Here is a 26,491-nt window from a genome sequence, read left to right on the forward strand (position 1 = left end):
ACAGGAAGAGCTGCGCATGTTTTACAAGAGGCCCTCAGATTCCTGAGCCATGAACCGCAGATGCATGGAGAGAAACTATGTAAATCTGAACATCTGAATGGGTTTTTTCTGAGTGATTCCATCCTTTGATGCTTGCTATTCAGAGAAGCCTCTTGACATTTTACAGAACATACAAGCTCCTATATAACGGTAGTATGTGCTCCTCGTCCCACAATGATTATATTACATTTAAAGCACAATGCCTGGAGCAGCAGGGTCGTCATGCCAATGGTATATGAGACAAAGACAACAAAGAGATTTAATATGTGCATGAATTTGTACTGAACTTTTACACTTTTTTGTTAGTGCTGGAGTGCATATAATGCAGACAGATCATTGTAACTGAAAAAAATCTGAATTGCTAGCCACATTCTCTTCTAATCAAACATGCTGTTATCGTGTGTCAAGTCAAAACTAATTCTGATAAACTCAGTGTTGTGCTTGAATTTGACTTGAACTTGGCAGCACACTCATGTAAAAGATTAATTGGAAGTGTCATTATTGATTGCTAGCAAAATATTTGCTGTTAAATCTTCCCTAAAATGAAGTAGAGATGTCCCGTGCTGATCCCACTGGGATTAACTATATAAAGCACACATTACACAAACTGCTTTTATTTTAATGTAGTCTCACTGCAGGCTGTGTAGTCACTGTACCCGACTCATTACTGTCATGTACTGAATATTAAAGGGCTAGGGATGAGGCAGGAAAATATGTGGTGTCCCTAAAATGAAGTTTTTAAGTCTTACTAGTTAACAGAGGTAGATATTATTTATTTACCTCAGAATGTGGATGATATTGTGTTTTTAGCTTTTCAGGAGGGCTGATTAGCCCTCCGCAGTACGTGAAATACATTGTGGAATGGGTGGGACGTTTCCATTTCACCTCTAGAACAGCAGAGATTTATTGGCGATTATGTTGTTATCTAGTGCAGTGAGTCAGAGTATAGAGTGAAAGCTACTTGGCTTGTGGCTTCTGTGGTTAGGGGAAGCTAGCTATCACACACTGTAATACCTCACCTGGAGAAAAAAGCTATCAAATGCAGCAATGGTGCCAAGAAAGCTTAAGAGACATCTCAAGTGAAAATACCCGTTTTTAATAACCTCCAGTGACTAAAACTACGTACTTCTTTGTGAGTGATTGAAAATAGGCCTATATTATTTCATGGAATAACACTGGCTGTCATTTGTTACATCAGCATGCTTTGTTACTTCATTGTTTTGGAATTCTTGTATTTTTAACTGCGTTTGAGTAGTGTGTTTGCCTGTGTGTAATTTATTTATTTATTTATTTATTAAGTATCTTTTCTGGCATCTCTATTGTTATGCAGTCTTCAATCCAAGACAATAAAACTGAACTCTTATAAGAACACAGTGTGTAGTTGGGGCCTCCTGTTATGTTTCAGCTGTGTATGAGATGCTAGCTGTCAGGACTGTGCGCCGCGGCGCTCTCCGAGGTGCTGATCTTGCTGCTGGGAGCAGCATGAGAGCCATCCTGAGTGCTCTCTTTCTCCCTCGCCCACAGCAGCAGGAAGGCTTCTGCCAGGAGGAACTTCCAGCCGACAACTTCCTTGTCTAATCATTCACCTGTTTCCTAGCATATATAAATCTACACCCCCCCCTTAGTGTTTCACATGTGAGTACGAGAGAGAAGAGTAAATCTTAGTTCTGTTTGCAGTTTTGTGCGCCGTAGATTGAAGGCCTCAAAGTGACGTAGTTAGATGGCGCTAGAGTTTTTTTAGTTTTGCAAAGAGAATAAATGCTTCTTCAGTCTCCTGCCTCTCGCGGCACTTGTTTGCTCACTGCATTCTTACAGTTAGCTGTTCCGCCAAAAGAGACATTTCCTCTCTAAACTTCTCAGATAGTTTCATTTAAATAACTTTGAGGCCTAAAGATTTCAAATTATCCAGATTAGACAAGTCCAAAAAATGAATAGATTGTGTAGCAGAACTTTTACTTTTGATACTATAAGTATATTTAGCTGATAATACTTCTGTACTTTTACTTAAGTATTTTGATTGCATTTTATTTGTAATGGAGTATTTTTACATTGTTGTATTGTTACTTTAACGTAAGTAAATGATCTAAGTACACTGCAGTTGGAGTAATAGAGTAGACTAGAGTTGGTGTTAGTGATGAACACAGCTTTTACTGGCTGCTGTCGAGTGTCTCTCCATGGTGCTGAAGGAGAGGAGCGCTGCTGCTACTGAAACCTCAAGGCCAGCAGAACACAAAGCTACTCATCAATTAATATATATTCCACTGCTCACTTCATCTGTTTACTCCTTCTGCTGCTACTAGAACTAGCCAAGGAAACATGTTTTTTCTGTCTACTAAAAAAGGGGAATGAATTCCCAAAAAAGTCAAGGCGCACCGCTTTATTAAGGTACAAAAGTTAAAAAGCCTTTATCAGAGTCCTGAGGTAGACTGGTGTGCAGTCAATACGACCCGGTTCTGTTTTTAATCATGTAGCCACTAAAATAAAGGCCTTGTGCCTTCACAAAGGAGTGTGCCTTGACTTTTTAGGGAATTCATTCCCTGTTTTGGGGGACACTGATTTCCTACCCATGCATCAGGAGTACTTGTTTTGTGTCACATTGCTGTCAGATCCAAGAAGCGCTTCCTCAGTCCCACACACACCGTCCTGCTGCCCCAAATACTCGCTCAAACACCAAATGTGGATTAATTTGCCGCTGGAAATAGTCCCCAACAGATGCACTATTTGGTCCTGTTCGAGTAACGTTGGTTAAAAACTACAGTGAGCAGCTGTTAATTTTGAAATTACTGAGCCTTTCAAAAAAATGTAATTATATCGCTTTGAGCGAAGAGGTATAGAAGTCTGAAAGTACTGAGGGACGGACTAACACATTTCTAGATTCTGTATTTTCATGGAATTTGTTGTCAATAAGAAAACTATCATTTAAAGCTAGTGCTGAGACAGAACAGAAATGACTGCCCTCTGCTTTAGTCAAATGATAAAATGTATTCACTGTTTCCTTCTGCTGTTATTATTAAAATATGGAAATAAACATGGTATCTGCTTAAGTCCGCCATAGCAATTTGCATTTATTAATGGTTTTCCTTTATGACTGGGATCAACTAATTAGTATGTATAAAAGCCTCACTCTAGATCACTGCACAATTCCTTCGGAGAGCAGATTAATTTTGCTTAATGACACTGTGTATTTTTTCCTGCTCTGAAAAGCCTGCCTCTCAGAAAGTGATATGATAATGGAAAATGGATGGAAGAGGCCGACCTGATTCACAGAGATGAAAGATTTCTCTGCAGCTAATTAGCTGCTAATTATACCGGGGCACTTCAGCATTGACTGGCTGAGTAATGACATACTACTACAGATTAATTTTAGGTTCTGTGTGTGTGTGTGTGTGTGTGTGTGCGTGCATGTGCGTGCGTGTGTGTGTGCGTGTGTATCGGTGTTACCCTCCAGCTCCACAAAGTTGGCACACAGCCAGCGGTGAGCAGCCGTGCAGTCGCAGAGGTCGTTGAGGGTGAAGAGGTTGGATGGGACGGGCCCGGCGTATCTGCGGTGAGCGGACTGAGCCTGCAGCTGGCTGTTTGTGACAGGCTGGCTTAGATCCACACCAGTAGGACAGGGCACCTACAGCATCACATGACATGCATAGATTTGATTTCTAAATTACATTTCAGACAACAATGTCACTCAAAGTGCCTTATAAAGACTTAAAACAGCTCAGGGCCTTAACAAAGATAATGAATCATAGACTATAAGTAGTATTGTGAAAAGACAGATGAATGGGATAATTAATATTGGCATATTTTTAGTGACATTGCTGACAGTAAAGTTGCACACATTTGCTCTCTTCCAGCTTTTGGAGGGCTCTGATGATGCATCTTGTCACAGTTATTGAGGGGGACACGTTTACATATTGACCATCCATCCACTACGGCGATTATGCACCTGACTAGTTTTGGTGACTTCAGCTGTATTTGGTATTGAGAGGGTCTTTCTGAGACACCAGAAATCACCACTGAGCTCTCTGAAGGTGTCATGGGACTGATTCAACATTACATCTGCTTTGCAAGGAGACCACTTGACGACCCTATTGTGACAAACCTGCTGTTTTACAGACAACTTAGATTAAAAGACGAAAAGGGTCTCATTGTCTCACTTGGTACTGCAGGCCTGTACAGAGGATGAGGCGATCGTAGGGCACCTTCTCACCACCAGACACAAGGACGTATTTGGACTTCCTGTTGATGCCCACCATCTTCCCAGTCACCACATGGACGCAGGCATGCAGAGGGAGCTGGGCCAAGTCTCGGCTGCTGTATGCGTGACTGCAGGAAGTGAAGAAGACTGAGTAGATTGAGAAACTTTGATTCTGCTGGAAACGTTTTTCGTCAAGTAAATTTTCAATGTACTAAAACTACCAACTTCATCACTGCTGACCATGGATTTCTAGTTTGATTTTTTTAATTTTATTGCTATAAGCACAAATATTCTAATGTTTTTAGCCATGCTAGCAGCACGGCTCTAGAGATGGCAATGTCAGTCTCTCAGATGGTCCACCACTTTGGTGCAGACTGAAATATCACAACAACTATTGGGCAGATAGTTTTTAATTTCTTAACAGACATTCTTTGTCTACAGAGGATGACTCCTATTGACTTTGGTGGTCCCTTGACTTTTCCTCTAGCGCCACCAACAGGTCAAAGTATTCACTTGTCCAGTAAAATATCTCAACATCTAAAATTTACATCATACTGTATATTACCTTAGTGCACAAAACGTCTCAAACTCTGGAGTAAAATAATGTAGTTGTGAATGATGACTTGAGTTTAATGACACATAAAATAATCACACAGGTTAGATGTTTTTAGAGCATTCTTATGTTGAAATACATCTAATAAGTTATTCAATGTAAGATGCCAAAACATGATTTTTCATTTTCATGTCTGATGTTGTTCCATTCACTCACCTTGTGGACAGAAATCCGATGTCCTTGTGTATGTAGTTGCTTGGGAAACCGTGTGTTGAGATGAGGGTCAGGTTATTGAACCTCAGGTGAGGGCTATGAGAGAACAAACAACACTGAAAAGCAGAATACAGTGAATACATACAGGACACAGTGTGAGAGGAATGTTTTCTGGGGAAGGACAACTTTAGTTTCTGCAACAACTACCTTCTTCATCCAGCGATGTGAAGCAGCATTTAGAAAGCCTGATAATTTCAACCATGTCAAGAGGAAAATAAAGAATATGAAATAAAACTCTTTAACATTACTTTATGTAACAGGAAGCTCTGTATTATACATGAACACAGTGATACATCTACAAAGATGTTTGGCCCTTGCACTCTTTAAATATTAGCTGCTACTGCTGCTAACTAATACTATTAGTGTTGCCAATAAAGGAACATGAGCTCGGGTAAAAATCTTATATGAGGAGTTAAGTAAGATCAAGGATTGGCTCGTAAGAAGTTGTCTCTTCATATGGACAAAACAGAGCTTATTTTATTTGGATCAAAACCTAGGATTAGCAAGTTATTGTCCATGACAATCTCAACTAGTGTTAGTTGTCTAGGATGTTTGTTAGACAGTAGTCTGGGTGGAGAGAGCATAGCAATACAGATCCTGGGTAAGGTGGAACAGAACAAGCTTTCGTCGAGAAAAGCTACCATAATTGGAAAGTTTACAGGAGCTGCACACCTACAGTACACCACACGGGTGATTTCACTTATCCTGGCTGATTAGACCTCTGCTCAGGTCTGTTAGCTTTGTTGCACCTGTCAGGGTGGGACAAATTACACCTTCATCATTCAAGGAGTTAGTTCAAGGAATCCGGCGACCTCACGTATATCTCAGCCTACCTTTAACCTGAGCAGAGGTCTAATCAGCCAAAATAACTGAAAACACATGTGAGGATGAGCAGGGCCTGTAAGATTCATTTGCTGTGGTGAGTTCACATAACACAAATAAAACAGAAACCTCAGGATATCACAGGATCAGCATCTTGTGTTTCCATAGCCTAATGGTAAGGGATTGTACTGTAGCCGATTTTTGATACAGACTGCACCACTTTGTCCAGCTGTTTCCTGTCATGAGCTGAGGTGTCGCTAAACCTCATCTGAAGGCTGTGTGGTTCATAATATCTATAACAGCAGAGCCCCTGAGTATTACTCAAAAACCACTTCCGTAGGGTTGCGGGAACTTGTGTCCATCAGCCTGAAGCCAGTGAACCTTTGTTCATTGAATACATCCGCCATAACCGCCATAACTTTAAAAAGAAGGTCAAATGATGTTTTACAGCAAATGTGGAAGTTTAAGCTATTTTTTGTATAGAATGTATTAATTTATTTGCTGTTTGACTGTGTGTGATTTGAATGGGGATAATGTACATATTTATATTATTTTATTGGTTTGTTGGATGTAGGATGTTGCCAATAGAAGTAACTCTTGGGGTTTATTGTGTCATCCTTGACATTTTTTGTAGATGTGTGTGATTCTTTGTCTCCTTTCTTATAATGTCAAATAAACTACACTAAACTATTGAGTGTGTAAGTTAATTCCTGAAATTCCTTAGAAACAGTAACTTCTCCATCAGCGGATGAAAGACCATGAGATGCAGTTTAAAGCTCAGCAAAAAAAGCTAGTAAGTAGCCCTTGAGTTCCACCTACTAGTTCCTCCTCCCCTCAATTGTGAATCCATAATTAGAAAATTTGCTTCCGTAAAACTCTAACACAGTTGATCTGTTTGAGAATCTTCCTGCTTGAAGACATTTTAAAATCCTTAGCAACATCAAACATATATAAAAAAATCTCAGATGTTGAATCAGTGGTTGAAATCTTCTCAGGTGGAAGTTCTTCAGCCAGTTTGTGGTTCCTGAGCGTAAAAATCCTGAACTGCCCTCATACTGCTTGTGTGTTTTCTGTCCACAACATACAACTTCTCTTGTGATGCAAATTACCCCTTTTGTGATGGCCTACAGGACATTACACAGCTGATAACAGCAGCTCCAGCTCCTTCGTCCAGTGAATAGCAGAGTGTGTACCTTGCAGTGTTCAGCCTTATCACACTGACGTCTCTGATTGCCTCCTGCTCTGTTCTTATCTCGGCTTCCTGCTAAATTAACGCCCACCGGCACAGATCTACAGCACCAGACACCAAAATGCTGGTAAACTGACTGGATATGTTGGGTGACTATTATTACTCACTTGGACAATATGGGGATATCTGAGATTTGGTGAATTTAACATCGCTGGTTGTATTAGACCACAATTATGGACAACTACTTTATGGCAATATTGGATTTACAGGATTTTGGCATCAATGCTATGAAGTACCTTGATTTGTCAGGTATCTAACTTACTGGATTAGCCAAAAATGGGCTGGTTTATAAATTAAATTTCCAGAAAAGGCACTACATGATATATATTGATATCGCAATGTAAAATTACATATAGTGTGATAAAAGATTTTATTCATATTTCCCACCCCTTCTCTATAGACAATGTAAAACAAATTAGGGCTGCAACTAACAACGGTATTCATTATCGAACCTGTTGAGTTTTTTATTGACTGATTAATCGTTTAGTCTATAAAATGTCAGACAATAGTGAAAAATACTCATTTCCCAAGGCCAGAGCCTAAGCTGACGTACTCAAACAGCTTGTTTTGTCTGACCAACAGTTTAAAACCCAAAAATATTCAGTTTATAATAATATAAAAATAGAGAAAAGCAGCATATTCTCACATTTGACAGCAAATGATGGGCATTTTTGCTTGATAAATAACATGAATAGAAATGGTTGACAAATTTTGTGTTGATAGACTAACGGATTAATTCACTAATTGTTTCTTTACAAGTCATATTACTCACTTGGAGAGAGCAGCAAAATGAGCATGTATAACACTGATAATGAAATGTTTTTCCCAATAAAATCTATAGATTTATCAATCAAACCAGAGTTTACAGCTGGATCAAGTAAAGAATCCTTAACTGTCACTTCTAAGCTTTGTGTCATCAGGGGTTTGATCCTTGATTTTGACGTGAACATGCAAATAATAATAATTAACCATCAGACAATGACTGCAGTCAAACTTTCCTTGTTAATCTGTGCCAGAAGGTGGATTTATGCCGCAGCACTGAAGCATTAAGGCCCATTATTGGTGTCTGGATGTGACTGAATCAGAAGCCCTGGATTTGCTCTGTTATCAGCCGGTGACAGACAGCCGTGGTGACCCTGCAGCCTGACCGCGGCGAGCAGAGGGCCGAGCCGCCGCAGAGCTCTTTATCTGTCTGACCCCGTCCCAGCCAGTAATGGAGTTGGGGGTGGTGCTCGTGCTGCTGGGCTGGATTCAATGAGCACATGGAAAGCTGTGTTGGGGTGGGGGGTGAAGGGGATGGACGTTTGGGCAGGGCTGATAAGGGGGGCCCCAGCAGGCCGAAACTGACCCATCATTCACCCTCTCAATGCATCGCTGCCTCACCATTAGTTCAGCGGACACTAACTGCCTCATTAGTCAACTCATTAGTGACAGCAAACACAGATCGCTGCAGCAGATCCCTGACGGGGGGAAACAGTGGAGTGGCTAATTAAAGGGGGCCAGCGCTGGCCCTGCTGAATGCCAGACCGCAGACAGCTGCGTGCGCACGCCCCGCCATTACCACTGTGCCAGCTTTGCCAGCTCCGAGAGCTGTGAGATCTCACTCGCACAAAACAATGACCCGGTTGCCCGGCAGCTATCACCTGGTTCTGAATCAGCACCCTGTGCTTCTTATTATCTGCCAGAGCAGTTAATCTCACAAAGCCAGGACGAAGGCAAACATGGAAGACGTCCGACCCGGAGTCAAGTGACATTTACAGAGATTGGATTCCTGGAATAAAAGATGATAAAGAAATGACAGAGAAGCTCCAGTGTAGAACTGCTCACCTTGGGTTCAGGGTTTCTGGAGTATTTCTCTACACAATCAGAATCTGTGATAAACATGATCATGTGAATACTTTTCATTATAACAGCTACCAGCTGTCTATTATACCTCCTGCATATGTGCACTTTACTACTCGTCTGTGTTAACTGGCACTTGGAGATAAAAGTGATTGTCCTTATGCTACCTGCCTGCATTAGACACACGGACACTAACTGCCAGATTCAGATTCTGCTTCTGTCAGTTTTGATTTTGATTTGGTAGTTGGCCCAAATTTGTTTGCACTGCAGGTTGCAGCATAGGATGATCCCTGATAGTGCCTTTTGATGAAAGCACTTCTTTTATGAATATTATGAGTACAGTATACAGATACATTTTCATTTCCTCTACTGTGTTGCTGTAAATATTCAGCCATTGCCCCAGGGCCTCAGCTTAACTGCAAGTCAGTTGTTTTTTGGTAACTTGATTAATTGCAGAAATTGCTCCACTAAAGAACCATATCAGCTATTACGTAAACTCTTAAATGTGTTTTTAATAGTTTCTGGACAACGGTGGAGCTCTATGGCACAGGGGAAGAAGATATATCAGGCTGTGATATACACACAATACTTGTTAGTAGATACATTCAGTGTTGGTTTTGGTCTTTTCATGGGATTTAATAAGAAAATAAAGAATATTAGCAGACAAATCCTTTTACTACAAACTAACTGACGCACAGAAAACTTTGCAGCATAGGAGAACTGGTTGGTGTCTGAGTTTTGGGGCACATAATGAATCTGCCACATATAGTCTGCTCTATGCTCTGTTCTTGATGGGAACTTGGAGATGACAGGGTATGTACACAATGCACAGATGGTGAGAGGTGTGTGTGGGGGTGTTAATAGGGGCCCGACAGCAAATTTTATCCCAGGGCCCCTTGAGAGGTTAATCCAGCTCTGGTTACAGAGAAAGAATTGTGACATTATTTGTCACTGCTGCTACTAATTTAGAAAAGGCCAGTATATACATAGGCTACTGCACATCTAGGAAAAAAATGACACTGAGGAGCTTCTGAGGCAGACTCACCAGAAACAAAGCACCTCAAGGAAAGATAAACCTGTATCTGACGCCCCCACCACCACAATCCTGGCGTTAATGGTGACCTTTGGCTCCATGGTTAACTTTCTGCTAATGAGGCTGAGAGCAAACGGTGCCTGAGAGAAACAGAGAGAGAGAGAAGACAGTCAGTCAGATTCACTGGTTTTACTTAAATTAAAAAATCTGGGGGGCAAAATGACCGGTGCCATTTTCTGAAAATTAAATAATCCATCAAATGCATGTAATTATTAACCCACTAAAAGCATTACATAATGATGTGTCCAATTTTCCCCATTTGAATATGACAGGATGAAGTAGGAACCAGCTTTCATTAATGCACTTAATCTGCCTGCTGAAGAGACAGTTCAGCTTTCAGGCAAAAACCTTTATAGTCTGTAACGTTTAAGCAAGATTTGTGCCAAATTCTACACTTCTGAAATCTGTGCCGAGTGAAACATATTGAATATCAACAACCGTCCTTTTACAGGTGGTCGGAAAATTCAGATTTTTTAAAAAGTAAATAGGCCTTGAGGCTGAGATATTTCATATCAGAATAGTGTGAAAAGGACTTAATTAGCTATAATTTTATAAGCTGATGCACTCAAGTGACTAGATGGAAAGGTTCTGCATCTTTAAACTTCTGGGTTTTTAACCCCAAATTAACTGTATCTTTTATGTGTGTCAGAAATTAAACTGTAAGTTGAGTTGTTTCTTCTCTCAGGTGTCTTCCCACAGGCCCTGGAAACTGCAATCATCAAGCCACTCTTAAAAAAGAACAATCTAGACGTCACGTCACTAATGAACAATTATAGACTTATATCAAGCCTCCCGTTTTTAAGTAAAATCATTGAAAAAGCTGTTTTTCAACAGCTGAACAACTTCTTGGCATTAAACAGCTGTTTTGATGTCTTCCAGTCAGGTTTTCGAGCACACCACAGCACTGAGACTGCTCTTGTTAAAGTCTGAAATGACATCCACTTAAACACAGACAGTGGCAGAATTTCAGTCTTGGTATTAATGGATCTCAGTGTTGCATTCGACATGGTCGACCACAACATATTACTGGAAAACTGGGTCGGACTTTCTGGCTCAGTATTAAACTGGTTTGAATCCTACTTAAAGAACAGGGACTACTTTGTGTCTATAGGTAATTACATATCTGAGCAGACAAAAATCACATGTGGAGTTCCCCAAGGCTCCATTCTGGGGCCTCTTCTGTTTAACATCTACATGCTCCCACTGGCTCAGACTATAGAGAACAACAAAATATGTTACTATAATTATGCAGACGACACACAAATTTACAATATCACCAGGGGACTATGGTCCAGTACAAGCGCTGAGTAAGTGCACTGAACAAATCAACGATTGGATGTGCCAGAATTTTCTTCAATTAAACAAAAATAAAACTGAAGTAATTGTTTTTGGAGCCAAGGAGGAATGGTTAAAAGTCAGCACTCAACTTCAATCAGTAATGTTAAAAACCACAAACCAAGCCAGAAATCTTGGCATAGTCATGGACTCAGACCTGAATTTCAACAGCCACATTAAAAAAATTACAAAGTCAGCCGACTATCACTTTAAGAATATATCCAGGATTGAAGGACTTATGTCTCAGCAAGATTTGGAAAAACTTGTCCATGCATTTATCTCCAGTCGACTCAACTACTGTAACGGTGTCTTTACAGGTCTCCCTAAAAAATCAATCAGACAGCTGCAGCTGATTCAGAACGCCGCTGCTCGCATCCTCACTAAGACCAAGAAAGTGGATCACAGCACTCCAGTTCTGAGGTCTTTACACTGGCTTCCTGTCTGTCAAAGAATTGATTTCAAAATACTACTGTTGGTTTATAAAGCACTGAATGGTTTAGGGCTAAGTACATTTCTGATTTTCTGTTACGTTATGAACCGTCCAGACCTCTCAGGTGGTCTGGGACAGGTCTGCTTTCTGTCCCCAGAGTCTAAACCAAACATGGAGAAGCAGCGTTCACCACCATGAATGCACCATATATCTTGAAAAAACTCCCAGAAAACTGCAGGTCTGCTGCAACTCTCAGTTCATTTAAATCAAGGCTGAAGTCTTTCTGTTTGCCGCTGCCTTTTATTAAATCAAATAATGATTAATTTCTTACACTGCACTGTAACTTTTACTCTCCTGTTTTATCTTGTTTTTTATTTTCTATTTAACCCTTTTTAAGTGATTTTAAATGTCTTTTTATATTGCCCTATGTTGCTTTTATGTTTTATGTAAAGCATTGAATTGCCTTGTTGTTGAAATGTGCTATACAAATAAAACTGTCTTGCCTTGATCATTTTCTTTTGTTTACAGCTCTGTTTCGATTAGCCTACAGACTTGTTAGGTAAATCCATTAAAAGTCTGTGTTTCTTCACTTATTTCCATGTGTTTCACATGACATTTTTTTTAAAAACATGAGACTTGTAGACACAGCATTACGCATTTTAAGGTTAAGGTTGAAAAGCAGTGTTTTGCTGCCCTCTCAAGCTAACTGCAGAGTTAAAGTTAAACCACTGGAGGTCAAAAATGAGATTTTCAGGGGGTGTTTGTATGTATTTGGCAAAGCAAATTAGTAGTACATGAACATAATTTCTAGGAGACAGAAAAGGACATCATTTTACTGAACTGGAATAACCTCCTCTGTGGTTGAGGGAGGTGATTCAGCACCTTAAACTAGAGAAGCTCAGGTATTTACTTTATGGTTCCCATGAACAATTCAAGAAAACAATTATGTTGAATTATACTAACAATAGGCTCTAAACTTTGTCTGATGGAATAAACAATAATAACTGTCACGTTTATCATTGTCATCTGTAGACGCATCACACTGGGATAGATGTGTTCATTTTTGAAGCGCTCTTTTTGTAATTATTAATTTTTAAAATTTTATTTATTCATATTTTGTGCTTGCTGTACTTTCATCCCACTGTTTACCCCTGTTTGTGTATTAATCAGGTGTTTGCTCTATATTCATATGTTCAAAAATCAATAAACACAATTAGAAAAATATAAGAATTGCAGTAAGTGCAGGTTCAGGTTCGAATGAGATGGAAACACAGGCATCAAACATGTGACCTGACAGTTAAGGAACACTTTTCCACGATAATTACAAAAGAGCCCCACAGGAATTAGTAGAACACTGCATTCTAATTTCCCAATTCCTCCACCGCCAAGCGTCTCTGGTCCTCGCCCTGTGATCTGAGGCAGTTAATGGCTCCTTCATCATCTATAATTAGGCAGATTGGCCCCACAATGCACCTTGTTGGATGAAAACAGCATCAAGCGAAAAAAAAGAGGAAACCCGAGGGTGAAATTAACCTTTGTGTAATATTCAAATAATTTCCAGGAGGGCCTGTGTGCCCGACATCTGTCACATACTGAGAGAGGTTGTGGCTCAGGGTTGGATTAGCAGGAAAATAAAAGAGCATATGGTTATTTTATATGATAAATGCATATGCGCATGCATCAGACAAATAAGTGATCTTATAAATATTTTTGATTGTAGCAACAAAAGCAGCTGGCATTACTTTATTGCCTATTTATACTGTACTTCACAACATATTCCCCAGTTTTAAATTTAACACTTCAAATTTTCAGTTTTCTCTTTTTAATACTTTTGATCCTTACTTTTTTCCATTGTTATCAGGTCACAAGTTGAAAAAAAAAAGGTGAAAAAAGTTGAACGACAAACAATAGGAGAGTAGTTAACTACAACTCCCAAAGGAGCATTTTGGTACGAAACGTCCAGTCACAAAACTTAAAATTCTGCTTTGTGTGCTACTAGTGACAAGCCAAAGATTAAACTTTGCAGTAAACTGTAAACATTCAGCAGTTCACTTTAAGATTCTGGGTCAGTTTCAGATGAACTCAGCAACTTTGGCAATGTATTTTGTTCCCAAATGCACCAAAACATTTTGAATTTGATTCGATTACTGTACAGCAGCAAGTGGAAAAGCTGGACTGGACCACAACAGTCATCCATTAAAACACTTTTATCAAAACAATATTTACATAACATATCAGATAAACAATTATTTTTAAGCTGTGCGTCGTGTAGATGCTGTATTTTGACATTTATTGAAAATGAGTATAACTTTATATGTAAAAACCCTGTATTTGTTATTACATGTAGGCAAATTAAATGCCTACATGCACCCATCTGAATACTGCAAGAATTAAACAGATGAGGTATTCAGATGAACAAAGCTCCTGTCTCATCTGCATGTGCAGTGGAGCAGGTGCAGCAGCTCTTATCATGCTGGAGGTGCCTCACCTTCTCTAAACACAATGACTGTAATATGATCCTGTATTGACAGGAGGGAACAGGTGCTTTAAATTTGATTAATCATCCTGAGGCCGACATCAGGAGGCAGAGACGAAGCTCGGAGGCGAAGCTCTTATCTGCACGGTAGCCTGGAAATCATGACTGCTGTGTTACCGAGGGGAAGGTAGCGCACTGGGTTTGATGGAGTGAATTGAACATGTGAGTGTACACGGTGACACCTCGGGTCTAAAGAGTGCTGCTGTACATGTGGTAAATATTTGAAGTACAGGACAGCAAAATAAATCACAGCCACATTAAGATCAGCCAGGCTCGGAAGATTTAAGACCAGAACACAGGACTCAAGGTAGAAATGAAACAAAACATGTGAAAACCATTCAGAGCTGGGATTATCATTGTTCACCTGTCACTTTCATTCTTTTATCAGCTTCTTAGGTTTTTATTAAAAAAGAAAGAAAAAAGTAGCTCTCAAAGTAATACTATCTGCTTAAGTTACTTGAAATAGACAGCTAGCCCTGAGGGAGAGTGACGTACCTAGGTATTAAAAAACACTTTGAGAGATTCAGGGCTGAGGTAAAAGGCTGGGGTATGCTCGAAACACTTAAAGTCAGGGTGAAAGACACTGTTTGACTTTCTGAAAAATACTTTTGTTGATGGATACTGACACCTTAAAGGCTCCTACAAAGCTCCAATTTAAAAATTCTATAATCTTCCAAGAACTTGTTGTTGACTACGATTCATGATGACAAAAATGTTCTCTCAACTTTCTCATTACTCTGTAAAGAATCAAATGTCAGTAAAATGTCAGTGGTTTAAAGCTACAGAATATCCAAATATTTAGTGCATTTTCAGATTTCTATGTCTTTTAGGAGACCTGTAGCTTCTCTACATTCAGGAACTTAATGTAGTGATGTGCCGGCTATTGTATTATCTTGAAGTTATCCAGGAAGACAGAGAGAGGAACTCAGAGTAGCTGAGTTCATCCAGGTAACAAATCAAACCTGAGTCAGAAAAAGTCTTCCACCCCGCTACGCACCCCATTATTCCATTCTTTCTTCACTTCCTTTCTTCTCAGTTTTTAGCTTTTGTGTGTTTTAATGTTTACATTTGAACTGACACACTGAACTAATTTCACCACTTACACTTCAACTGACACGTCTTTCAGTGCTTGAATTTCATCTGTCACTTCACCCGCTTTTACTGCTTTAACTTATATTACTCCCCATGTGAATTATTTCTAAAGCTCAAAACATTTTAAGTTTAAAATGTTTCCACTGTAGATTTCAGCTGAAGTGAGCGCTCTTAAATTGTCTTAAGTTTGCCTTTTCTACCTACAAATACTTGTTGTGTAGACAAGCTTTGTTCAGATCAACACAACATTATTCCAAATTCTAGCTGAGATCCAAACATTTTCACAGATATGAAATATATATGAAGCTGAACTCTCTGTACTTGTGTGGCCACATGTACGGAAATATAGATGTATTTTTAAATAAAATGAGCAAATTGAACAAGTTTTTTGTTTGTTTGCAGTGTTTTAGTTTGTTGTTTAACAGAGAAGTCAAATATATAATGACTCTGTTAACGTGACACACGTGTGGGGATTAAAGCTGTTCAGAGGCAACCGAGAAACTATTTGGAAATGCTGTTTGTGGATTCACTTTATGACAAACTGTAATAGAAAATTAAATTTCAATGTTCATTCCATCATACTGTGTGTTATAGCCTTCTGTACTGGAGTTTCCCCTCCATACCTTTAAGTGAAGCACATTCTGTGCCACTCTGGGCTTTTCCCTTTTGAAACATCACCGTCTAGTGGTCATATTAACACCCTGCTGTGTTCCCTCTGTCAGCAGCCTTCAGCTAATCTGCATTCCCTGGCAGGCTGCTCCCTGTCAGCCAGCTGCTGCTGTGCCCACCTGGTCCTCGGTGATCTGCCTGGAAGGGACGTTGATGCCAAGCTCCTCCAGTGGGTAGATGATCTGGCGTCGCGGGCGGACAGGGACTGCACAGTCGAGGACAAAACCCAGATGGTGGACGCAGGAATTCTGGGTGCAGAAGAAGAGGGCACAATGTCAGTGAGCTCATAAAGAGAAAATCCCCTCTGAGGTTAAACAGCATCAGTGTGGGGGCTCGGGAGGCAACTGGAAGGCGACAAAGTGATAATGAGCTCCGGTGAAGAGGTTAGATGATGCGAGGTTTACACCACTGATATGAGCTGACTGGAAAACATCACCCAGAGCTTCATCCACTGCCTGAACAGAGCTAATTCTCTGGTTATCTACTGCTATTATTCTATTTGCACATCATCATCTCCCAATCTGGTGCTTGTTTGTGGAAGGTAATTAGCAGAGGAAGTGGAGGCCTCTACACGTTGAGGAAATGTCTTATTATGGTGTGGAGAGGTGGAGCTGGCAGCGCTGTCGGCACCTGCTGCCCCGACCCCGGGGACAGCAGCCTGCTGAGGGCCGCACTCTGCAAAAAATTACCTGCTTAAAGCTACAACATTTTTATATGAACAAATCTACAAGTCTTATCAGCCTAAACAGCTGCAGAAGACAGTTTCATCTAAGATGCTGTAGATTTGTCCAAATGTATCACAGGAAAAGTAAAAAAAAATTAACCATTTGAGTCTGACAGACATCTTTACATCAAACAATGGTGAATACACTAGTTATTTCACTTCCCAATTACATGGTATTGCTACTTTAGCTTAACTGGACTTTATTTAAAATTTGTCCGGTTGGTTTTATTGACTATTTTGCACAACTTCTTGTTTTCTGCAGATATATAGAAAAAGACAGTGTGGTCTGTGATTTATTTATTATCAGTCAAACATATACAGGTAGGCATATGAATTGTCTGACTGTGCTTCTCCTGTTTTAGAAAATAAGATTTATAATACTTTTTGAAGGCTGTAACAACCCGACTGCAAAAAGCTGCAGCAGTGTAGTGAGTTTCTGAAAAGTGACTTACTTACCTTACTTACATTTTTCTCTTGTAATCATAAATGATTGGAAACATCACTGTAATAAAGTCTAGGTTGAAAAACAGAAAATCTGTCCAATACGTCATGTTTGACAGTTTTACTATCGGTGCACTTACTGGTATTTGACTGTGAAGGACAGTAATGAGATTTGACCAGTTTTTAAACTGTTACATCTAGCTAGTTTTCAGAGCTACATACTGATTTTTGTTAAGCACAGAGTTACAGAATGAGATGTGACGCTGGTCTTGAACATTAGTGTGTATCATGTCTGGACTCAAAGTTATCATGAATTAAATTGTTTTCCTACGAAAAAATCATTATTTTGCAGTTTTCATGAATGAAATTCTATTATCTTGGAGTCACCTTCCTATTTTATATTCATGCAATCTGTGTTAAAAAAATTCTTAAAAGTGAAATTGCCACTTTTGTCAACAAGTGAAATCAACGTATCACTGTTTGAATGTCTTGTCATCAAGGATATTTTTTGCAGTGTATGAACTGAGGATCATTACATGCACAGAGGCTGGAAGGGGCCCAGTGTTAAGGGGCCAGTAAGGGCCTGAAAGTCCCTATGCACCCACCTCTTGGCTGTGGTAGGAGGGGTAGATTCTGTGGAACAGGCAGGATTTGTGAGCCAGCCGGAGGACCTCCTTTAATAACTGTTTGGTGAAGTGCTGGAAGGAGGGTTTGATGACAAAGTGGCGTATCTGAGCGTGCTCCTCGTAGCGGTGATGGCTGAAATAGATGAAGTTCTCGATGTTGTAGTGGGCACGAATGTACTCGATGTCCTGACAAAGATAGATAATGAAGTCAGTTTTCTGTAGATAAATTCCATGACAGAGGAACATTTTCAGGGCAAATATTTGTATTTGATATTTTCCTATTTTAATTTTTTTTTGTTTAATAGGAAAATAGGGCTGAAACTAACGATTATTTTCATTATCAAATAATCTTTTCATTATTTTTGATTGGGTTAAGCGATAGTCTATAAAATGTCAGAAAATAGTGAAAAATCTGAATCTTCAGATTGCTCGTTTTGACTGAGCAAAAGTCCAAAACCCAAACATATTCAATTCACAATGATATAAAACAGACAAAACACCGTTTAACAGACTTAAATGATTCATAAATTATGAAGAACTGTTGTTGATTAATTTAGTCTATCAACTTTTCAAATAATCAAGTAATCATTTCAGTACTAAAGTAGATACTGATTATATGTGATGTTGTCAAACAATGTGGTAAAAGTGTATTATCTACTTCTGAAGCTACTTTTTTTTATATCCCAGTGATTTAGTATTGCACTTCCATTAAATTGGGGGACTGGGGAGACAGATAGAGATAGTATGGATCAAGCTCCAAAAACAATGGATCCTACAATTCCCATCATGCAACTCAATGGAATCTTTGACCATTTTTTTCAAAGGCTGACCTTTATGTGTAAAACCGGTGGAGTACCCCTTTAAGGAGGAATATTGTGAACATGAGGGTTTATTATTTCATTATAATACATTTCTTCACAGCACAATTAAAGACATTAAATGTAATGACTTTAATTGTGCTGTGAAGAAAAGTTGGTGTTATTGCCTTTTTTAAAAATGTTTTCTTAAAAGTAAAAAGTTTTCAATGGAGTTCAGCACTTATTGATCCTTAGAGACAGACTCAGAATTGTACCAGAAACCACCACCAACCCTAACCCAACACTTTCAGGTTCATCTGAGGACAATGACTGGTGAACTGCACCTACCTGCTCGTCTCTGATGATCAATATCCCCACAACCTGACTGTGCACCTGGGCCACGAAGGCCTGCAGCGGCACCCCGTCCTGACAAACAACAGAACAAAACAACATATGTGTAAATTTACATGTGTGTATTGAATTGAATATGAATGCACCTCCTTGTATTAGTCCAATGCCATGAATACACATGAAGTGGCTGCATTCTCATTTGAGAAGTAATTATCAGTTTTGGAGCTGCGGCAGTGACAGCTGGGGTGTCAGTCAGAGAGGAAAATCCGTTCAACTGATTTCTCACCAATCTGTTCCCTGGCATACGTGTGATATTCCTCGGTTTTCCAAGACCATCATCATCACCAGCTCGAGTCACACTTGATTGTCCAAAACAATCATCATTTCATTTTAAAAGTTAAGTTATTTCAACCTTAATATTTTCTCTATTTACTATTTATGGTAATTAAAATGATTTCCAAACACTGATCATTTTACAGGCCAGTTTCTGTTTAGGAGGAGAAAATTGGTTATATTGAATATAGGAACGAGAGCGTAGGTTTGGTTCCAGAGGTGGGGGGGAACATGAAGTCACAGGTTCTTTAACCAGAGAAAAAACAAGGGAATGAAACTACGTGAATGCTATTCCTGCATTTAGATCCATTTATATCAATCCAGCAAATTACACATTATGGTGAAGTTGGTTATTGTGCTTAAATAATAGTTATCCAATAAAAAATCTGAAACATATTCACAATATTATTGTATTGTTAATGGACTAATCCTGCTTAAAATCACATTTAGTTCATTAATAGACACCTGAGTGTAAAGTACATTTGGGTAAACATTTTTTACTGAAAAAATGCAGAGGAGGTAGAAGTAGTTTTTTAGCCCTGAGTACTGTCTTCAGTATTCCTCTCAGGCTGCAAAAGGCCTCAAGCTCCACCATAGCGCTGCCTGTAGCCTGAGAGGCAAAGCCCAGGGCAAAAATAGACCACAAAGCCACCACTGCTGTTTGTAAAACGTACTGCTGTGAGCTCAGAGTAATAACTGAAGGTGACACGGATGACTGTATCAACATTTTTATAAAGTCATCTTCTCTCATCTGGATTTTGGTAGCTGGACAGTCAGACGACACCGTTTAAAGAGATTTTAGTAAGTAAATCAAAATGAAACTGTAAAAGTGGAGGGGATGAAAACAGGATCTGGAATTTACACACTTGAGCAGGAAAGAAAGTAATAAAGAAAGAGGGAATGTTTCTTTGTTTGATACATGATTACATAACTAACATGATATATTTAACTATTGATCTCTATGGGTTGTACCAGCATCATAACTGCAGTCTAAAGAAAACCTAAACAGTGCGTAGAGTGGCTGCAGCTGAAACCCAGGTGCGTTGATATGAGTGTGTGTTGACTGACCGGGTCTCTGCGGGTCTCATAGAAACAGTCCAGGTCCTGCAGCAGGGACTTCTTCAGGCTCAGACCCTTTACCAGATCAGACACAGCTGGTTGGTCTGCAGCCACAGCCGGCCTCACCTCCACACTCCTGCAAGAACAACCACAAACTGAGAGGAACACTGGTCTGTACATGTCATTTTCATTTACAGGTGGAGCCACAAATGTGTAGAGACCTCTTCCCTGAGCACAAACATTATCAAGGCATCAAGGTTCATTTATTGTCATTTTACAACACAGGGTTGTTCAATGAAATCTAAGTTGTAGCCCCTTCAAGCTACACACACATAGAACATATATACAAATATTATAATTTGAATAGAATAAAATAAAATAAAACAATATATACAGTTACGGAGAAGTCGTAAACTTGCTATCCTGAGAGGCGTACCAAGACAGCAACACTGATCTGTGATCTGACGGTGACGTAGCTGATGCCGCCTGTAAGGAGCTGACAAAGTAAACCTGTCAGGAAAATCAGTATTTTTTATTACAGGATGACTCACCTGAGCCCGGTGCGGTGGAGGACGTAGAGTTCACGGAGCAGCAAGCTGCTGGCACGGGGCGGCACCCTGAGGAAGCTCTGCAGCAACAGGAACTCAGGGGACAGCGACGGTACAGTGATGATGCAGAAGTCCAGGTCCTGACAGACCGACACAAGGACAACAAATACCGACATATACACTTCGCTGAGCAGATATCAACACATCATAAAAAAAGGTAATTTCCTAAAGACTTCTCAGGGATCTTCAACTTTATAAACTCTTCAAGACCTGGAAATCAGTGTCATGTCTGTTCGATAACTTTAAAATCAACCTGATGTGTAAAGGTATCCAGTTTTTCACAATTACATACCAGGACTTACTTTGCTACCTGGCAGACTTCTTGCACATAATATCATTCCAGGGACACAGGAGTATTTATTTTATCTCTTGCCTAGATACAGTGATCTTTGACTATTTACATCAGCCAGATGTCTTAAACGTAACATGTAAAGAAGATACTCACAGGGAAAAGTTTGAATACATATGGAATAAAGTCCACTGATCTGGAAGAGAAGAAGAAGAACGGGAAGTTAAGTGAAAATATGTCTGTGCCAACTTCAGAATCAAAGCCAAGCTTGACAAAGCTGGTGATCACTGTGGTGAAACAACTGGCCGACCAATCTGCCCGCTGCTTCCAGCTCAACTTCTCGCCTTCAGCTCCGTCACGCTGTCACTTTAAGCACAGTTCTCATTAATAACATGCTCACTCTCGGCAGGAAGCGGCTCGAATTCATATTCAGTAACAGCTGGGAGGTAAGGCGGCGGTGAGAGGAGCTCAGCAGGAGCCAAATAACAGTCACTCTCCCTGCTTTAACACAGCATATGACTGATGCAACTCTGGACAGCTGCCATCGCTGCTGCAAAAGCACTGCCTCAAAAATGTATAAAAGTGAGAAAATATCTAATGGAATACTTTTCAAAATACAGTTCCATTTTTTAATGGACTTGTTGTATCTGACTTCTGATATCTATGAATTATAGAAACTTAATTCTGTAAAAGTATTTTTGGCTGAAGTTGCATGTTACCCTTTAGTAAGCACATCATTTATTAAACTGACTATTTTCAGCGGCGGATGAATCCACATGTGGGGCTCTAGTGAGTGTTTGGGGCAGCAGGACGGTGTGTGTGGGACTGAGTCAGAATAAAAAAACTACAGTGTGTGTGTTCATGGTAATGAAGGAACAAGTCACCCAGTGCAACAGTGCGGCTCATTGATGTGTTTCGGGGTTTTTTTTAAAGATTACTTTTTGCCTTTATTAGATAGGAACAGCAAGAGAGACAGGAAATGTGTGAGAGAGAGAGGTGATGACATGCAGCAAAGGGCCGCGAGCTGGATTCGAATCCCAGCCGCTGCGGTAAGGACTCAGTCTTGTACATGGTGTGCGCTCTACCAGGTGAGCTACCGGGGCACCCCTCATTGATGTGTTTTTAATAGTTTTTAGTAATAGTTAGTAGAATACATTCATTGTTGGTTTTGGTCTTTACATGGGATTTGTCGACAATATGAAAAACATAGATAAATGCCAGCTTTATCCTTTTAAGAAAAGGTTTTTCAAACACACTGAAAGCCCATTAATACCCTCACCCAGACCTCATCCTGACCTTACCTCAATTCATAATTCTTGTCAATAATGAAGAGCTGAATACAGAAAGCGTTGGATTTCCCCGAAAAATGTCCTGCTCCAGTCGACTGTGTCTCCTCCTGCTGAAAGTGACGATAACAACAAACATAACACAAAGTAGAAGGTAAAGACTATACAGTTTATGACTGCTGTACAACTGGACAGTGTAACATTTCCAATCTTGTTGTTTTTTAATGTTATTATCATAATCATGACTTTAATTGTAATAATTAACACACCACTGAAATACTTCCTTGTAAGTTTCAGAATTTCTTTATTTGTATGACCAACACCTGTAATGTGAGTTTACAGAAGTGCAGGTAAGTTACCTGCTGTGAATCGGGGGTTTGGGTTTTTCTCGGTTCTTCTTTATCATCTCTTGAGTCAGGCTGAGCAGCGGGTTCAAAGTGTTTTATTTGCTGCCATTTGTACAAACCGTTAAACTCACTCAACTCAAAGCTGTCGTGCAGCCGTTTCAAATCGACATCAGAAGTGACACTGATGAAGCCAACGGCAACTCCGTCACTCTGTGGAGGAAACACACAGACATCAGTACATAAAGTCATACTTATATTTCCCCCTTAATGTAATATATGTCTTTAACCCAGTTAATGAAGATTTTAACATTTTTTGTTTTAAGCACTTGCTGTCTGGTAGCTGTTTTCTCCTGCACAGCAAGACATGTTTCTGATTTGTTCTGAATAAACAGCAGAAGAAGAACTGTTTGCAGTTAGCATGAGCAATGAGTACACTGACTAAGAAAAGAAGGTATCACAGCACCACCCACACTGTGTGACTGACAAGTGGTCTCTGGGAAGTGCAGTGCAGAAACACATGTTTGTAATCACGATCTCTACGAGTTTTGGGTTTAGTTGAGGCAACACATTTTCTATAAATGCTGAGGTTCAAAGTTCATTCTTAGTCTTGGAAAAAGTTGACAGAACAATCTCTCCTCAATGTCCCTTTGGTAGCTGTTCTAGAGCTTTCAATCATATGACATGAACTTCCTCAGCAGGTGGAGTTTGATAAGTTGTCATGGAATTTCAGAGGTTCAATTTTCCTTTTTTCTGAGCACTTTGAGGACTTCTTGTCCATGTTGCCTAAAGGAATAGTTTGGGTTTTTTGAAGTGGGGTTGTATGAGGTACTTATCCATAGTCAGTGTATTACCTACAGCAGGTAGCGGTCAGCACGCCCCCAGCTTGGAGAAGCAGGGAGTTGTACCAGCACGGAAGCTAAGCGATGCATTGCTGTGGACGGGGTCAGCAGCAGAACGTATTTTAGTCACCTAAAAGAAGGCCCACCTAAAAATAAAATCAATATCAGTTTAAGTGTACGCGATATTTAGAATATTTTCAGCACTTACCGTACCTTACCGTAGAACTTCTGTATTCCTACACATAAGCGCAACCGTGCCATGCACTGTATGTCGCCGCTGGAGTTCTACGGTTGATAAAATGTAGTGCCAAAGGAAAGGGCTGTCTGATGGCAAGGTAAGGCACTGAAAATATTCTAAATATATCTTTAAACTGAAACTCAATCTGCTGATAAAGACCATGTGATATTATCGAAAACACCAGAACAGCTACTAAATGGACCTTGAGGTGAGTTATATATTTTTTGTCATCTATAAATATTGTTTTAGAACATGATCATTAATAAATCTTGATAATTTGTCATTCTTTGAAACTGGACTTACAAACAGCTATTAATTCTCATGCTGGTTTGAGTTTGGACTGAAATCATGCTTGTGACAAATAAAGCACAAGTAGACTGTCTGTAACAGCTCATCTACCAGGAAAAGAAAATAACCCCAAAAATATTTAAATGAGATATTCTGCAGCTTCACAAAAAGTTTATGGCATTCGGCAGAGTGAACAGCCCAACCCCCTGGGGCAATGTTTGACTGTTTGTTCTCTGAGTGCTGAACATATTCAGACAAAAAGCCCAAAATGCTTCAGATGTCTGGACACAATATGTTCAGTGAGAGCATGTCTTGGCCAAGTATCAGCTCGTATCTGCCATATGCTGCCATGAACACATGTCAGCCCGACTGGCGGGGAGGGGAGAGAAGCTCTGTTGTCTCCGAGGTCCCAAGGGAACAGGCCCCAGCAGGATTTCATCAGTCAAAGCATCATCAGTGAGCTGCTAGTACATTATTTTCAAACTGGAACAGTGGATCAGAAATGACTGGGAACAAATCACAGAACTCATATAAGATCAGACAACCAGGAGGGATGAGCTACAGTAAATGGTTTCTCAATTTAATAGCTTCTGTAGATGACTTTTCAAAACTGTTTGGCTAAGTAAAAAAATTAACCTGAAATAAAAAACAACAACACGTAATTCTGTGTGTTTAATTGAGAAAAGGACAAAAGTTGGAACAAACCTCACAAACAATGGTGTGATTTTCCTCGTTCTGTGCCTCAATGAGCTCTGCCAGGAAGTACGGCTGGTTTACTGACAGTAGTTTTGTCTGCTCTGCAAATATGCCCATGATGTCATCGTGATCTTCAACCCTGTAATGTACAACAAGAGGAGCAGCCTACACCTTAAAGCTCCACCAATCAATATTTGTTATATTACAATGAGTTAAATTACTCTCTGTAACACAATGCTTAACCCACTAATAATTATCACCAATTCAGCAGCTCTACAAAACTTTTTAGCCACTTTTAGATTAAGATTTAGTTTTACGGCACATTTACTGAATGGTCTCAGTGCTTTTATCAACTGCTCTCAGTGCTTTTATCAACCTCATTTCCAGCAACAGCAGGCAGCTGTTTTCAGCAAAGAAGCTCTACTCTAAATGGCAGATAGTCAAAGTTAGCGACTAGCTAGTAACGAAAGTGGAACATCCAGCAGCTAAAGAGCCAGATATTTGTATCAGAAGTTAGAAACCAGAGCTAGGAAGAGAGTGGACTTACATTCATTAGGTTAACACAAACAGGACTCCAATAGGATGAAAATGTTACTCCGTGTCTTCTGGATGTGTAAATAGGCAACTGTTTGCTAACATGTTAGCCTTTAGGACTTTATAAGGTGATAATACGTCACAGCTATGGGTTTGTAAGCTTGCTGCCCCCAAGTGGACAAAAAAATCAATTACTGCAGCTTTAACTTTACCCAGTTACAGCACAATAGATCCACATCGTACGTGATGAAGATCCACATCCATTGAATTCTGCTGACAAATTCACTATCGTCACACTGTGTGCTTCTAATGAAAGGTGGGCACAATATTTGACTGTTAAAGTATATGTTTGATTTTTGAGTATGGGCAAATGTTCACATGCATGTCCACCACCTTGACCTCCAAAACCTTTTGACTGCACTATATGAATATGCACTATACGTATATGAGCTACACACAAGTTACGTTGTTTTCTAGGCAGATACTATGTTAGTGGGGAGGAATCAGCTGGAATCACCTGGCTGGGCGGATATGAAGCCTTGGACAGTGCTCTTGTCTGTTGCAGATTAATGCTAAGCACTGAGGCCCGGGGTTAGTCAGGCCCTGCAGCGGTTCAAATATCTCATCCAGCGCTGGCTCTGGACAAACAGCAATCACAAGACTCACAAGTCTCTTCAAAGTAAGTTCTTGAATAATTGATAAAATTTACAATGAATTTGAAGCGGTTTTTCACCTAAATCACCAACGTTTGGGCTGACCAGGCAGATGTATTCAAGCTCTGCAACCGCGTTAAAGACAGCCCTGTAAAAAGAAGCATAGCAGCAAAGGAATTATTATTTGGCTGACTGCATTGACCTTTTATGAATCTACATTCTGTGGTTGCTTCTAACCAAAGTACCTTTGATTAACT

General features: G+C 39.8%; 1 protein-coding gene across 1 annotated transcript in view; it reads right to left on the reverse strand.

Annotated features, from left to right (window-relative positions):
• Nucleotides 1–26,491, reverse strand: part of cfap61 (cilia and flagella associated protein 61) — a 37,564-nt gene that overhangs the window by 8,985 nt on the left and 2,088 nt on the right. Inside the window, exons 5-19 of the mRNA XM_044169237.1 lie at nucleotides 26,315–26,382; nucleotides 26,099–26,219; nucleotides 25,057–25,186; nucleotides 22,999–23,196; nucleotides 22,655–22,752; nucleotides 21,510–21,549; nucleotides 21,008–21,144; nucleotides 20,466–20,592; nucleotides 19,062–19,139; nucleotides 17,896–18,102; nucleotides 16,245–16,373; nucleotides 10,016–10,143; nucleotides 5,001–5,093; nucleotides 4,191–4,359; nucleotides 3,481–3,658 (exon numbers count right to left, since the gene is read on the reverse strand). Coding sequence (XP_044025172.1) covers nucleotides 3,481–3,658; nucleotides 4,191–4,359; nucleotides 5,001–5,093; nucleotides 10,016–10,143; nucleotides 16,245–16,373; nucleotides 17,896–18,102; nucleotides 19,062–19,139; nucleotides 20,466–20,592; nucleotides 21,008–21,144; nucleotides 21,510–21,549; nucleotides 22,655–22,752; nucleotides 22,999–23,196; nucleotides 25,057–25,186; nucleotides 26,099–26,219; nucleotides 26,315–26,382 — 1,901 coding nt within the window. The remainder of the gene's footprint in view (nucleotides 1–3,480; nucleotides 3,659–4,190; nucleotides 4,360–5,000; nucleotides 5,094–10,015; nucleotides 10,144–16,244; nucleotides 16,374–17,895; nucleotides 18,103–19,061; nucleotides 19,140–20,465; nucleotides 20,593–21,007; nucleotides 21,145–21,509; nucleotides 21,550–22,654; nucleotides 22,753–22,998; nucleotides 23,197–25,056; nucleotides 25,187–26,098; nucleotides 26,220–26,314; nucleotides 26,383–26,491) is intronic.

The sequence above is a fragment of the Siniperca chuatsi genome, linkage group LG16, assembly GCF_020085105.1.
Source record: "Siniperca chuatsi isolate FFG_IHB_CAS linkage group LG16, ASM2008510v1, whole genome shotgun sequence".
Lineage (NCBI taxonomy): Eukaryota > Metazoa > Chordata > Actinopteri > Centrarchiformes > Sinipercidae > Siniperca > Siniperca chuatsi.